A 16,120-nucleotide genomic window follows, 5' to 3' on the forward strand; every position below is an offset into this window, starting at 1 on the left:
GCAATTTAAGTGGCAATCAGTCCCTTAACAATCCTCTGGGTGGCCGTTCCTAGTGCAAGCTTCAACTCCTTTATCAAGATGGCATCTTGCACTAAACATGGACTAAACCAGCGTTTCAGCTCAAGATCTCATCTTGGCCACCTCGGAGGCTCTTTAGCGCCTGAATGAACCATTGAATATCACCCCTTTGTTCATTCACAACATTTCACAATGCCAATTGGGGTGATGCCATAAGGCACATTACTTGTCATTGCGGGTAGGAAGAAGTCAGAATTTAGGGGAAGACTGTTCTCTTCATGTGGCCATGCGCATGTACTGACCCGGAGAAACTGGTGAGTAACTGCTGTGTTTGCAAGCTTGGATCTGTATTTGTGGTTTTATCAATGGCAGTAACACATGGAGAGGGATTTAGTTGACTTTAATGCTGAGCAATCCTGTTCCTGTTGAACTATAGAACCCTACTGGCATTATTTTAGCATTGCGTTCCTTAGCTCTTTCACTCCCCTGAACAATTGATCCTATTAGTTCTATGTATGAATAATGGTGGTAAGTTTTCTATCTTTCTCACTTACAGGCTATGACTTTTTTGGCCTCAACAGACTTTATTACTGTACAAATTGAGGTTAAGTATATATGCAACTTAAGCAAACAAGAACTGAGAGGGTATACCTATCAGGAATGATTGAACAGGTTGGTGCACTTTTTTTTAGAAAGGAGAAGGCTGAGAAATGATCTGATAGAGGTCTTTAAAATTATGAAAAGGTTTGATAGGGCAGACATAGAGAAGATTTTTGCAATTGTAGGGGAGACCAGAACTCAGGGCCATCAATATAAGATAGTCACCAATAAATCCAATAGAGAATTCAGGAGAAATTTCTTTACCCAGAGAGTGGGGAGAATGTGGAACTCGCTATCACAGGGAGTGGTTGAGTTGAATAGTATAGATGCTTTTAAGGGGAAGCTAGATAAACACATGGAGAAAGAATAGAGGGTTATATTGATGGGTTTAGATGAAGAAGGATGGGTGGAGGCTCTTGTAGAGCATAAACACCAGCATGACTCGTTGGGCCAGATGGCCCGTTTCTGTGTTGTAAATGCTATGTAAGTCTAACACCTCTAACTTTACTGTGATTGAAATAACGGGTTTTCTCTATACAAAATGACTTCCATATGCAGGACAGCATATATTTATTCAGCCATACTCTTTGCTCACTTTGGCACTTTTCTTGAGGTCCGACTCCTTTCCTGGATATCCCTGCAAGTTCCTTGAGTATTTGACCATGTGTTTACTGTCATGGTGTTGGCCTTTAAACCTGTGTTACTCTCTGCTCCATACTAAGCATTTCTCTGTGCCCTCATGCTGCTTACTATTATCTGCAGATCCTCATCTAAAAGTAAAAATCAGGGTTTGTACCACCGGGTATTTCTTCCATTTGACCCAGAATTTGTACCCTCTACAACTAGATTGATGGATAAGTTATTTTTGGGTTGTAGAGCAGCATTCTTCCAGGTGCTTTCAGAGTGGCCAGTGGCTAACAACATTTCCACTTACCTGACATTGTTAAGGGATCTTGGTAGACCCACCTCAAGTTGAAGGGAGAGATTCTATGAACATTGGATGGCTGATTTTCTGACAGCAACTGCCCATATTGGGAAAATCACAGATGTGTTGAGTGCAGTTTTCCATCCATTGATATTGGCCCAGAATTTGCTGGAGTGGGTTATCGCACAGTATGTCTTGTGAGTTAGTTAGATTTGTTCCTGCACCCTTCAGCTCAAAAAATCTTTTCCCTGTAACTCGCTGGCAGTGCGAGCTGATAAAGACATGGCGAGGGCAACGGGGCATCTGGGACCTCAGTGAGCGATGAGACCAACAGTCTGTCTCCTTAACCCGTGAGATTTAGAAACATAGAAAATAGGTGCAGGAGTAGGCCATTCGGCCCTTCGAGCCTGCACCACCATTCAATAAGGTCATGGCTGATCATTCACCTCAGTATCCCTTTCCTGCTTTCTCTCCATACCTCTTGATCCCTTTAGCCATAAGGGCCATATCTAACTCCCCTTGAATATATCGAATGAACTGGCATCAACAACTCTATGTGGTAGGGAATAATATGTCCTTACTACACAGTACAAATGCACACGAGGCCCATACTAGAAAGAAGGTCACTCTGTGACCAGTAACCTTTATTAGCCAGCACCGAAGTGATGAAGGTGGTGGAGCTTCCCCTTTTATACCTGAAAGTCCAGGTTAGGAGTGTCTCCCACAAGTTCACCACCTAGTGGTCAGTGTTCTCACGGTGTACAACTTAGGTCGGTTTATACATGGATTACAATGACAGTTGAATACATGACATCACCTTCCCCCCAAAGTCTTATTGGGATCACAGGTTAAGTCTCTCTGGTGGTTTACGCTCCCTTGTAGAGCGCCTGAGTTGGGGCTCCGGTTGTTGGGCGCTGGCCTGAGTGTCTGCTGTTTGCGGTGCCTCAGGCCTGTCCGGACTGCCCACAGTGACTGGGCTCTCCTCCACTTGGTTCCGGTGTTCGGTCACCTGTGGTGGAGTGAACTCTACGTCGTGTTCTTCCTCTGCTTCTTCTATGGGGTTGCTGAACCTCCTTTTTGTTTGATCCACGTGTTTGCGGCAGATTTGTCCATTGATAAGTTTGACTAGCAGAATCCTATTCCCCTCTTTGGCAATTACTGTGCCTGTGAGCAATTGGGCCCTGCGGCATAGTTGAGGACAAAGACAGGGTCATTGACATCAATATATCACACCCTCGCGTTCCCCTCATGGTAGTCACATTGTGACCGGCGCCTGCTCATACAACAATTTCTTTCATGGTGGGGTGTATGAGGGATAACCTGGTTTTAAGCGTCCTTTTCATTAGCAGCTCTGTGGGTGGAATCCCTGTGAGCGAGTGTGGTCGGGATCTATTGGCCAACAGGAGGCGTGATAAGCGGCTTTGTGGGAACCCCCTTGGATTCTGAGCATCCCCTGTTTGATTATCAGCACTGCTCGATCTGCATGGCCGTTTGAGGCCGGCTTGAACGGTGCCGTTCTGAAATGGTTGATACCATTTCCTGCCATGAAGTCCTGGAACTCAATGCTTGTAAAGCACGGGCCATTGTCGCTGACTAAGATGTTCAGTAGACCATGGGCGGCGAACATTGCCCGTAGACTTTCTACCGTGGCAGAGGATGTGCTTGAATTGAGAATGACACACTTGACATTTGGAGTAGGCGTCTACTACAACCAAAAACATTTTTCACATGAAAGGAACTGCATAGTCCACATGGATGCATGACAATGGCTTGGCGGGCCAGGACCAGGGTCTCAGGGGGCTTCCCTGGGCGCATTGCCCAGCTGGGCACACATGTTGCACCTGCGAACACAAAGTTCCAAGTCTGCATCTATCCCTGGCCACCAAACGTGTGACCTGGCAATTGCCTTCATCATGACAATGCCCAGGTGCTCATTGTGGAGTTTTCGGATGAATGCCTCTCTGCCCATCTGGGGCATGACTACTCAGTTTCCCCATAGTCGGCAATCGGCCTGAATCGAGAGTTCATCCTTGCGCCTGTGAAATGGTTTAAATTCCTCAGGGCATGGCTGCCCAGTCAGGACACATTTCTTGACTAAAGACAGTAGTGGGTCTCTATTTGTCCAGACTTTGATCTGATGGGCTGTCACGGGTGAGCCTTCGCTTTCGAAAGCTTCAACAGCCATGACCATCTCAGCAGCATGCTCGGTTGCCCCCTCGGTGGTGGCTAGTGGAAGCCTGCTGAGTGCATTGGCGCAGTTTTCGGTGCCCGGTCTGTGCCGAATTGTGTAGTCATAGGCAGCTAACATGAGTGCCCACCTCTGTATGTGGGCCGACGCATTTGCATTTATGGCCTTGTTGTCGGCCAAAAGGGACGTTAGGGGTTTGTGATCTGTCTCTAGCTCAAATTTCCTGCCAAACAGGTACTGGTGCATTTTTTTTTACTGCATATACACATGCAAGCGCTTCCTTTTCTACCATCCCGTAGCCCCTTTCTGCCTGGGACAGACTTCTGGAGGCATAAGCTACCGGCTGTAACTGACCCTTGGCATTAACATGCTGCAACACACACCCAACCCCATAGGACAACGCATCGCACGTTAAAACAATTTTCTTACATGGGTCACATAGCGTTAACAGATTGTTGGAACATAACAAATTGCGTGCTCTATCAAAAGCCCTTTCCTGGCTGACCTCCCAGACCCATTCGCGACCTTTGCATAGGAGCACGTGTAGCGACTCTCACAGCGTGCTCAATTTGGGATAAAGTTAACAAAATAGTTCAGGAACCCCAGGAACGAACGCAACTCCGTCGTGTTACGGGGTCTGGGTGCTCTCTGGATCGCTTTCGTTTTGGAGGCCGTAGGTCTGATCCCGTCTGCTGCTACCCTCATCCCCAGGAATTCTACCTCTGGAGCGAGGAAGACGCACTTTACCTTTTTCAGTCACAGCCCTACCCGGTCCAGTCTGCGTAGCACCTCTTCCAGGTTGTGGAGGTGTTCTTCAGTATTGCGACCCATGATGAGGATGTCGTCTTTTAAAACCACGGTCCTTGGAATCGACTTGAGGAGACTTTCCATGTTTCGTTGAAAGTTGGTGGTGGCCGAGCGAATTCAGAACGGACATCTGTTGTACTCAAACAACCCCTTGTGTATCTTGAGGGTGGTCAGCTTCTTTGACTCACTCGCCAGCTCCTGGGTCATGTCCAATTTTGAAAAACGTTTGCCACCGGATAGCGTCACAAAGAGGTCCTCCGCTCTCGGTAGCGGGTACTGGTCTTGGAGTGACACCCGATTCATGGTGGCCTTGTAATCGCCACATATCCTGACCGACCCATCCGCCTTGAGCAGCGGCACAATTCGACTGGCGAGATGATGCCTTCCCTCAGCAGGCAGTCCAATTCGCCTTCTATCTTTTCCGGCAGCACGTACGGCAGCTCTGGTCTTGTGGTGTACTGGCCTGGCATCCGGGTTTATGTGAATCACTACCTTGGTCCCCATGAAAGTGCCAATGCCAGGTTGAAATAATGAGTCAAATTTGTCCAGGACCTGTGCACATGATGTTCGCTCCACAGAAGAAATTGCATTGACATTGCCCCATTTCCAGTTCATGACAGCAAGCCAACTCCTCCCCAGTAGTGCGGGACCGTCCCCTGGGACAATCCAGAGTGGCAACCTGTTCTCCGAATCTTTGTGGATCACGACTACCGTGGCGCTGCCTATGATCTCCTTTGTATATGTCCGTAGCTGAGTGTTAATTGGCAATTATTTTGGCCTCCTGGCATTGGACGCCCACAACTTGCCGAACTGTTTGATACTCATCAAGCACTGGCTGGCACCCGTGTCTAGCTCCACTGATACTCGGATGCCATTGAGGAGCACTTTCATCATTATCGGTGACGTCCTGGTGTATGAATTGTATATGTGCTCCACATTAACTCGCTGAACTTCAGCTTCCAGCGATTTCCCCCAGTGTTCATTTGGCCTCGTAGGGCTTACATCGGGCCCATCTTCCTCGTACATCAACCTGGCTGCAAGCTTCCTGCACATACGCGCCAAGTGACCGCTGACGTTGCAATTGCTGCAGGTATATTGCTGATACCTGCAAGCTCTGGCTGGGTGTTTGCTTCCACACCTCCAACATGAGCCATTGTTGGAAACAAAAGGTCCATTACCAGTCGATCGTCTCTGACTGTCTCTGTAATTGTCCTTAAACGCACCATTGACAGGTGTTCTCTATCTATCATCGTCAAGTTTAGACATCAATCACACTGTCAGCTGAAGATATTGGAGGATTCTTTTTGATTGACAGTAACAAAACAAGTAGAAAGAAAATACCATTTCAAAGCCCTTTCTTGTCGATATTCCCATCAAAAGTGAATGGACCCATCAATATCAGAAGTACTCGTACAGGTGCAGCGTCGAGAATCCGGAGTTCCGGAATCCAGAATGTTCCGGAATCTGGACTCCGGACTGATCGGTGGCAGGGTCGTCCAGAATCCATAAAATGTTCCGGAATCCGGAGTCGACGACCCTGCCGAGCTCGGGATCCTGCCGCTGCCCGACTGCGGGCCTCACCTTGCCACCGCTCGCTTCGCCCTGCTCACCTCACTGCCACTGCCCTTACCTCAGGGTCTCCTCGCCGGCCCGCAAAGGGATATAGACAGGTTAATGAGTTGGCAAAAATTTGGCAGATGGAGTATAATGTGGGAAAATGTGAGGTTATCCACTTTGGCAGAAAAAAAAGTAAAGCAAATTATAATTTAAATGGAGAAAAATTGCAAAGTGCTGCAGTACAGAGGGACCTGGGGATCCTTGTGCATGAAACACAATAAAAGTTAGTATGCAGGCACAGCAAGTAATCAGGAAGGTAAATGGAATGTTGGTCTCTATTGCAAGGGGGGTAGAGTATAAAAGCAGAGCAGTCCTGCTACAACTGTACAGGGTATTGGTGAGGCCACACTTTGAGTACTGCATAAAGTTTTGGTCTCCGTATTTAAGGAAGGATATACTTGCATTCAGAGAAAGTTCACTAGGTTGATTCCGGAGATGAGGGGCTTGACTTATGAAAATAGGTTGAGTAGGTTGGGCCTATACTCATTGGAGTTCAGAAGAATGAGAGGTGATCTTATTGAAATATATAAGATAATGAGGGGGCTCGACAAGGTGGATGCAGAGAGGATATTTTTACTCATAGGGGAAACTAAAACTAGGGGACATAGTCTCAGAATAAGGGGCTGCCCATATAAAAAAGAGATGAGGAGGAATTTCTTCTGTCAGAGAGTTGTAAATCTATGGAATTCTCTGCCCCAGAGAGCTGTGGAGGCTGGGTCATTGAATATATTTAAGGCGGAGATAGACAGATTTTTGACTGATAGGGGACTAAAGGGTTATGGGGAGCAGACAGGAAAGTGGAGCTGAGTCCATGATCAGATCAGCCATGATCTTATTGAACATAAGAACATAAGAGCATAAGAAATAGGAGCAAGAGTAGGCCATATGGCCCCTCAAGCCTGCTCCATCATTTAATACGATCATGGCTGATCTGATCATGGACTCAGCTCCACTTCCCTGTCTGTTCTCCATAACCCCTTATTCCCTTATCGTTTAAGAAATTGAATTTCTGTCTTAAATTTATTCAATGTCCCAGCTTCCACAGCTCTCTGAGGCAGCAAATTCCACAGATCCACAACCCTCTGAGAGAAGAAATTTCTCCTCATCTCAGTTTTAAATAGGCGGCCCCTTATTCTAAGATGTTACCCTCTAGTTCTAGCCTCCCCTATTAGTGGAAACATCCTCCCTGCATCCACTCTGTCAAGCCTCCTCATAATCTTATACGTTTCGATAAGATCATCTCTCATTCTTCTGAATTCCAATGAGTAGAGGCCCAACCTACTCAACATTTCCTCATAAGTCAACCCCTTCATCTCCGGAATCAACCTTGTGAACCTTCTCTGAACAGCCTCCAAAGCAAGTATATCCTTTCGTAAATATGGAAACCAAAACTGCACACAGTATTCCAGGTGTGGGCTCACCAATACCCTGTATAACTGTAGCAAGACTTCCCTGCTTTTATACTCCATCCCCTTTGAATGGCGGAGCAGGCTCGAGGGGCCAGGTGGCCTAATCCTGCTCCTATTTCTTATGTTCTTATGCACCAGGGGTCACAGTCTCAGACTAAGTGGGCGGCCACTTAGGACTGAGATGAGAAGAAATTTCTTCACTCAGAGGCTGGATAATCTTTGGAATTCTCTACCTCAGAGAGCTGTGGATGCTCAGTTGTTGAGTATATTGAAGATTGAGGTCAATAGATTTTTGAACACTAGGGGAATCAAGGGATATGGGGAAAGGGCGCGAAAGTGGAGTTGAGGTAGAAGATCAGCCATGATCTTATTGAACAGCGGAGCAGGCTCGAGGGACATATGGCCTGCTCCTGCTCCTATTTCTTATATTATTATTTAATTAACTGTTTCTGATACTGTGGGAACAGCAAAAGCAAGGGTCAATTTTGGACATGCCACACTAAATTTATGCTGAGGCCCGGGCACAGGTTCGCAAGCTATATAAAGAAGGGATGTTTGCTGAGCCCTCGGGCTACACGGTGATAACTGCACTTGAATATCTGGACTCTAGAATTACTTCAGATTGTGTTTTGCTTATTTGGATAGCAAAAGAATGGATCTGCTTATGCAAAATCGCTTTAACAACCAGCATTCGTTGAATATAAAACAACAAGTTGTTGAATTTTTATAGCGCTTTTAATGTAGTAAAACGGCCCAAGGCATTTCACAGGAGCGTTATCAAACAAAAGTTGACGCAAACCACATAAGGAGATATTTGCATAGATGACCAAAAGCTCGGTCAAAGAGGTAGGTTTCTGATGAGAGAGAGGTTTAGGGGTGCAGAGAGGTTTAGGGAAGGAATTCCAGAGCTTAAGGCCTCAGCAGCTGAAGGCATAACCACCAATGGTGGAGCAATATGCGCAAGAGGCCAGAATTGGAGGAGCGCAGAGATCTCGAAGACTTGTAAGGCTGGAGGAGGTTACAGAGATAGGGAGGAGCAAGACCATGGAGGGATTTGAAAACAAGGATGTGAATTTTAAGATCGAGGCATTGCCGGACCGGGAGCCAATGTCGGTCAGCGAGCACAGGGGTGATGGGTGAACGAGGCTTGGAGCGAGTTAGGATATGGGCAGCAACATTTTGGATATAGATTGGGTTCAAAGCATCATTATATATAAATACCAGTGGATCTCGGGATCTCTGAGTTGGCCTTTCATTTTCTCCTCTTCTGGTTCGTTCCCTATTCCTTTATACTTTTTTCTGTGTGTTTTCCTTCTTTCCTTTTGGATGGGAGGTGATGCAAATTGAGACAATTTCTTGGGAAATTGGGTACACTGCCTATATTCAGACTGCACAATCTGCATGCAGCGAGCAAAATCACAGTTCTGGACAAAAATATCAGGTTCAAGCCAGGACTCTTGGGAGAGGCTGAGGCCTTCGAGTAAAAACTTCAATGAGGAATTAAATGACACTAAAGACAATTCGTTGGATAAATTTAATCATGCTATTGTGAAATACAGGGAACTCTCGATTATCCGGGTCCCTCGGGGATTGGGCTATTCCGGGTAAACTATTTTTCCGTTAGGGTGAGTCTACATTTTAAAATTAAAACTTTAATGAATAAATACAATCGTTGGGGCGAGTTTACATTTATAAGTTAAAACTTTAATGAATCAATACAATTAGCAACAAAAGATGGACATTACCAGCATGCATGTACAGGTTCTGAGCCTGGAGCCCGGTGCCGGCACTGCCCCTGCTCCCAATGTCAGCGGCGGCCGCGAGAGACAGCGGCTGCAATAGCGCGTATACACACACACCAGCAAAGCAAGGGCAGAGGAGGGTGATTTTTATGGTGAGTGAGAGAGAGAGAGAGAGTGTGTGAGTGAGTGAGTGTGTGAGAGAGAGAATGTGCAAATACGAATGAAACTGTGTTTGGAAGGCGATTTTTCCAAATTATTTGGAGCTGTCTTTTCACTTGTTAGCAACAGAATTTTAAATCCTGTTACAACAGTTTCCCGTTGGATCCGTGTACTGATAATCGAGAGTTGCCTGTATATCACTTTTTATTTTGTTTACACCCTTGCTTTGAACATTAGAAATTTCAGTTACTGAGAAAATCATGCAGAGTGTGCACTCAAATTCACAATATGCACTACTAACGCAGAAGACTGCCTTTTGGGGACACAAAGTCAGAAAAATTTCCACTCTTAGGTATGTACTTAGAAACATAGAAAATAGGTGCAGGAGTAGGCCATTCGGCCCTTCGAGCCTGCACCGCCATTCAATGAGTTCATGGGTGAACGTGCAACTTCAGTACCCCATTCCTGCTTTCTCACCATACCCCTTGATCCCCCTAGTAGTAAGGACTACATCTAACTCCTTTTGAATATATTTAGTGAATTGGCCTCAACAACTTTCTGTGGTAGAGATTTCCACAGGTTCACAACTATAGTAACACCTCCCTGAACAAGTGTCATACAGTAACAATATGGGTGTCATGGTACATCAGTCATTGAAGGTTGGCATGCAGGTAAAGCAGGCGGTTAAGAAAGCAAATGGCATGTTGGCCTTCATAGCGAGGGGATTTGAGTACAGGGGCAGGAGGTGTTACTACAGTTGTACAGGGCCTTGGTGAGGCCACACCTGGAGTATTGTGTACAGTTTTTGTCTCCTAACTTGAAGGACATTCTTGCTATTGAGGGAGTGCAGCAAAGGTTCACCAGACTGATTCCCGAGATGGCGGGACTGACATATCAAGAAAGACGGGATCAACTGGGCTTGTATTCACTGGAGTTCAGAAGAATGAGAGGGGATCTCATAGAAACGTTTAAAATTCTGACGGGTTGGGGAAGTCCAGAACCAGGGGTCACAGTCTAAGGATAAGGGGTGAGCCATTTAGGACCGAGATGAGGAGAAACCTCTTCACCCAGAGAGTGGTGAACCTGTGGAATTCTCTACCACAGAAAGTTGTTGAGGCCAATTCACTAAATATATTCAAAAAGGAGTTAGATGTAGTCCTTACTACTAGGGGGATCAAGGGGTATGGCGAGAAAGCAGGAATGGGGTACTGAAGTTGCATGTTAAGCCATGAACTCATTGAATGGCGGTGCAGGCTCGAAGGGCCGAATGGCCTACTCCTGCACCTATTTTCTATGTTTCTATGTTTCTATATGAGTGATTCAGTATGCACTATAAAAATGCTATTTGTAAATACTATTTTGTAGGAATAGATTAGACGAATGCTCAGATAGTAGAAGGTACTAAAATTACTGTGCTTGTGTGATCCTCTGCTCAATATGATTCACATGATCTAGTCTATATTGAAAGTAAAATGATATCTCATTCCTGTATTCTAATATTAGACACAAAGTGTGTAATTTCAGATCACTGGGCCTCTTTAAATAACTGGCCTTGTCAGTGTAACTTTATATGTCAGGAGAGAGAGAATATGGCTGAACAGAAATTACTGGGGAACCGATTGACAGAATAGATGGAAGGAAATAGACATAGAAAGAGAAGTGAAACTCACAATATCTGCTCCAGTAGACACATTGAAAACCCTCCCATCCAGATGCTATAGGAAGGGCACAAGGTGCATGGAGTGAGTGCAACATGGGGTGAATTCCATGATCCGATACTCCCATTGGGAGCAGCACTCACCGGAGTGCACTATGTACTATCTATGATTGTGGCGAACTGCTGATAGCGATGGATCACAGAATGGACCTTCACATGTGTAAAAGTGCTTGATTTAAAGTGTCCTCATAGTTCAGGATAATTTGTAAATGTGGGGAAGTTGACAAACTTATCTTATGAAGAGTGAAGGGTTCCTAATGTATTCAAATAATAGTCTTGATTTATCAATCTGTACCTGGGTGCAAGGCTGTAGAATTCAAAAACTACCCAGTAAACTTTGAAGATCAATCCAAGTTATCATGTAAGTAAGTCACAGTCGTGAAGACAGGAATAGCTCCATTGGCCAGGAATTTTAAGTAGTTCAAAATCACATAATTACTATTAGAATCTATTAACATCACTCAAAAGCAAGGCTTTTTAAACTGCCGAGTGCCCATGAAATGTGAAGACGAATATCAGTTTGTCAAGGATAATTAGGGTTGGGCAATAAATGGTGGTCTTGACAGCAAAGCATATATTCCGCGAATGAATAATAAAAAAAATAAACTGTTACTAACAATATTGATTTAAGGCTCAATATGAAAGCAACAGTTTAGTTCTTACTCACCAATTATGAATAGAGGCTGAAGAGCAGCTTGAATGAAGACCATAAGACCAAAGGATTTCATGTTCTCAAAGCTTTCAGTCCAGAAGAAATGCAGGCACAGGCTGGAGAACATTAGTCGCAGTATTTTCATGACACTTGCATATTGTAACAGCCCACAGAGAAATGTTATCACAGGTCTGGAAAATACTTGGGAGATGTTGAAAACAAATTTCCAAAGTGAAAGTCTAGACAAAAGTTACAAATATAATTTAATGAATAATTATACTGTAAGTTTTAAATGATCTGATTACAATTTAGAAAAGAAAAATAAATTTTTTCTGACAATTTTTTTTAACCACTTTGCTAAAATATTCCAGATATTGGTTAAAACTGTTAACATACATTATAGGGTGACCAGGTGCTCCTGGCATGGCCTGGCACTTGAAGGGAAATAATGTCTGATTTTCCATCCATTGTATCAAGCTGGGAAGGGCAGGATTTTTAATGGTGCTAAAGTGAAGAGAGGGGCTTACTGCAACTGACATTCACAATGATCAATCAGAACCAAGGCATGTATAGAAAAAACAGTCAGCATAGCCCAACCCAATAATTCATGCTCCTGCCAACATTTCATATTTAGCCCCAAGCTCACAATATAGGAGCAGATCACTCCTAGAAAAAATATTCCAAGGATTTACAGCAAAGTAAAGGCAAATCTATGAGGAAGGATAAACATTTAAGGATCAATGTCTTCAGCACCTCTCCTTTGAGTCAGGTTGGAGGTTCAAGTCCGACTCCATGAGTTGAGCACTTCAGTGCAGTTCTGAGGGAACGCTGCACTGGCGGAGGGGCAGTACTGAGTGAGCACTGCACTGTCGGAGGGGCAGTGCTAAGGGATGCTGCACTGTTGTGAGGGTGGTACTGAGGGAGTGCTGCACTGTCAGAGGGGCAATACTGAGGGAGTGTTGCACTGTCAGAGGGTTAGTGCTGAGGGTGCACTGCACTGTCGGGAGGTGCCGTCTTTTGAAATAGATGTTAAACCTAGACTCCATCTGCTTCCTCAGGTGAATGTAAAAGATCCCACGGCCACTATTTAAGGAGGATTAGGGAGTTCTCCCCGGTGTCCTGATGAACATTTATTCCTCAATCAACATCGCCAGTGTCATGTATTCAACCAGCATTTGTAACCCATGTATAATCTGACCTAAATTGTACACTGTGAGAACACTGACCACTAGGTGGTGAACTTGTGGGAGACACTCCTAACCTAGACCTTCAGATATAAAAGGGGAAGCTCCACCCACTTCCATCACTGGAGTGCTATGAAATAAAGGACAGGTCACAGACTGACCTTCTCTCAAGCATGGGCCTCGTGTGCATTTATACTGTATAGTAAAGATGTATCAATGGCGACAAGAAACTGGGATTTAAACCACGCGAGCATGGCCACTAGCAGAACAGACGAGAGGTACTGTGTTAAGGAATGGTTGGGACAGAGATTCAACACTGTGAAAGTAGCACACAGTTCTCCAGGCAGACAAGGGCAGTCGGGCATGCCCCAACATGTAGTCGAACCCAGAGGGGGAGTTCGACAGAGATAATGGCAAGCTGAATGGCGATTCATGCCATTGCAAGGGACAATGCGGCCAGTAATGGGGCCATCAATACCTGTTAATGGCGCACTCAAGGGCAATAACAGGGGCAGTCAGGGACGATCGACTGGCAAGGGACCTTTTGTTTCAAACAGCAGCTCATGCTGGAGGCATGGAGGCACACATTCAGCTGGAGTTTGCAGAGGTGAGCAAAATACCTGTAGAAATTGCAGAAATGAACGCTGGGGGAAATCGCTGGAAGCTGAAGTTCAGCGAGTTCATGTGGAGCACGTATACAGTTCATACGCCAGGGCACCACCGATAATGATGAAAGTGCTCCTCAATGGCATCCCAGTATCAATGAAGCTAGACACGGGAGCCAGCCAGTCCCTGAAGGGTATCAAACAGTTCGAAAAGTTGTGGGCGTCCAAGGCTAGGAGGCCAAAATTATCGGCGATTGACACACAGCTACGGACTTACACAAAGCAGATCATTCCGTTGCTAGGCAGCGCCACGGTAGTCGTGACCCACAAAGATTCGGAGAACAGGTTGCCACTCTGGATTGTCCCAGGGGATGGTCCAGCACTACTGGGGAGGAGTTGGCTTGCTGTCATGAACTGGAAATGGGGCGATGTCAATGCAATTTGGTCTGTGGAGCGAGTATCATGCTCACAGATCCTGGGCAAATTTGACTCATTATTTCAACCCGGCATTGGCACTTTCATGGGGGCCAAGGTAGTGATTCACATAAACCCGGACTCCAGGCCACTACACCACAAGGCCAGAGCGGTGCCGTACGTGATGCGGGAATAGATAGAAGACGAATTGGACCGCCTGCTGAGGGAAGGCATCATCTCGCCAGTCGAATTCAGTGACTGGGCGAGCCCGATTGTGCCGGTGCTCAAGGCGGATGGGTCGGTCAGGATATGTGGCGATTACAAGGCCACCATCAATCGTGTATCACTCCAAGACCAGTACCCGCTACTGAGAGCGGAGGACCTCTTTGCGACACTATCCGGTGGCAAACTTTTTTCAAAATTGGACCTGACCTCAGCTTACATGACCCAGGAGCTGACGAGTGAGTCGAAGAAGCTGACCACCATCACGACACACAAGGGATTGTTTGAGTACAACAGATGTCCGTTCGGGATTCGCTCGGCCGCCGCGATCTTCCAATGAAATATGGAAAGCCTCCTCAAGTCGATTCCAGGGACGGTGGTTTTTCAGGACGACATCCTCATTATGGGTTATGATACTGAAGAACACCTCCACAAACTGGAGGAGGTGCTACGCAGACTGGACCGGGTAGGGCTGCGACTGAAAAAGGCGAAGTGCGTCTTCCTAGCTCCAGAGGTAGAATTTCTGGGGATGAGGGTAGCAGCAGACGGGTTCAGCCCTACTGCGTCCAAGACGGAAGCGATCCAGAGAGCACCCAGACCTCATAACACGACGGAGCTGCATTCATTCCTGGGGCTCCTGAACTATTTTGGTAACTTTCTTCACAAATTGAGCACGCGGCTAGAGCCGCTACATGTGCTCCTACGCAAAAGTCACGAATGGGTCTGGGGGGACAGTCAGGAAAGGGCTTTTAATTTGTTATGTTCCAACAATCTGTTAACGCTATATGACCCATGTAAGAAAATTGTGTTAACGTGCGATGCGTCGTCCATTGGTGTCTGGTGTGTGTTGCAGCATGTCAATGCCAAGGGTCAGTTACAGCCGGTAGCTTATGCCTCCAGAAGTCTGTCCCAGGCAGAAAGGGGCTACGGGATGGTAGAAAAGGAAGCGCTTGCATATGTATATGCGGTAAAGAAAATGCACCAGTACCTGTTTGGCAGGAAATTTGAGCTGGAGACAGATCACAAACCCCTAACGTCCCTTTTGGCCGACAACAAGGCCATAAATGCAAATGCATAGGCCCGCATACAGAGGTGGGCACTCACGTTAGCCGCCTATGACTACACAATTCGGCACAGACCGAGCACCGAAAACTGCGCCGATGCACTCAGCAGGCTCCCACTAGCCACCACTGAGGGGGCTACCGAGCATGCTGCTGAGATGGTCATGGCTGTTGAAACTTTCGGAAGCGAAGGCTCACCCGTGACAGCCCGTCAGATTAAAGTCTGGACCCGCTATTGTCTTTAGTCAAGAAATGTGCCCTGAATGGGGACTGGGCTGCCACGTACAGGGCATGCCCTGAGAAATTTAAACCATTTCACAGGCGCAAGGATGAACTCTCGATTCAGGCCGATTGCCTACTGTGGGGAAACCGCGTAGTCATGCCCCAGATGGGCAGAGAGGTGTTCATCAGAGAACTCCACAATGAGCACCCGGGCATTGTCACGATGAAGGCAATTGCCAGGTCACATGTTTGGTGGCCAGGGATAGATGCAGATCTGGAACTTTGTGTTTGCAGGTGCAACACGTGTGCTCAGCTGGGCAATGCGCCCAGGGAAGCCCCCCTTAGCCCCTGGCCATGGCCCGCCAAGCCTTGGTCACGCATCCATGTGGACTACGCAGGTCCTTTCATGGGAAAAATGGTTTTGGTTGTAGTAGATGCCTACTCCAAATGGATCGAGTGTGACATTTTAAATTCAAGGTAGAAAGTCTACGGGCAATGTTCGCCGCCCACGGTCTTGGTCAGCGACAATGGCCTGTGCTTCACAAGCACTGAATTCCAGGACTTCATGGCAGGCAATG

At 46.3% G+C, this 16,120-nt stretch overlaps 1 protein-coding gene across 2 annotated transcripts in view; it reads right to left on the reverse strand.

Moving 5' to 3' along the window:
• Window positions 1–11,919, reverse strand: part of LOC139274730 (uncharacterized) — a 31,827-nt gene extending 19,908 nt beyond the window's left edge. For both annotated transcript variants that reach the window (XM_070891416.1, XM_070891415.1), the window contains exon 1: window positions 11,850–11,919. In XM_070891416.1, coding sequence (XP_070747517.1) covers window positions 11,850–11,910 — 61 coding nt within the window. In that variant the 5' untranslated portion in view covers window positions 11,911–11,919. The remainder of the gene's footprint in view (window positions 1–11,849) is intronic.
• Window positions 11,920–16,120: the final 4,201 nt, after the last annotated feature.

Source organism: Pristiophorus japonicus, chromosome 10 (genome assembly GCF_044704955.1).
Source record: "Pristiophorus japonicus isolate sPriJap1 chromosome 10, sPriJap1.hap1, whole genome shotgun sequence".
NCBI lineage: Eukaryota > Metazoa > Chordata > Chondrichthyes > Pristiophoridae > Pristiophorus > Pristiophorus japonicus.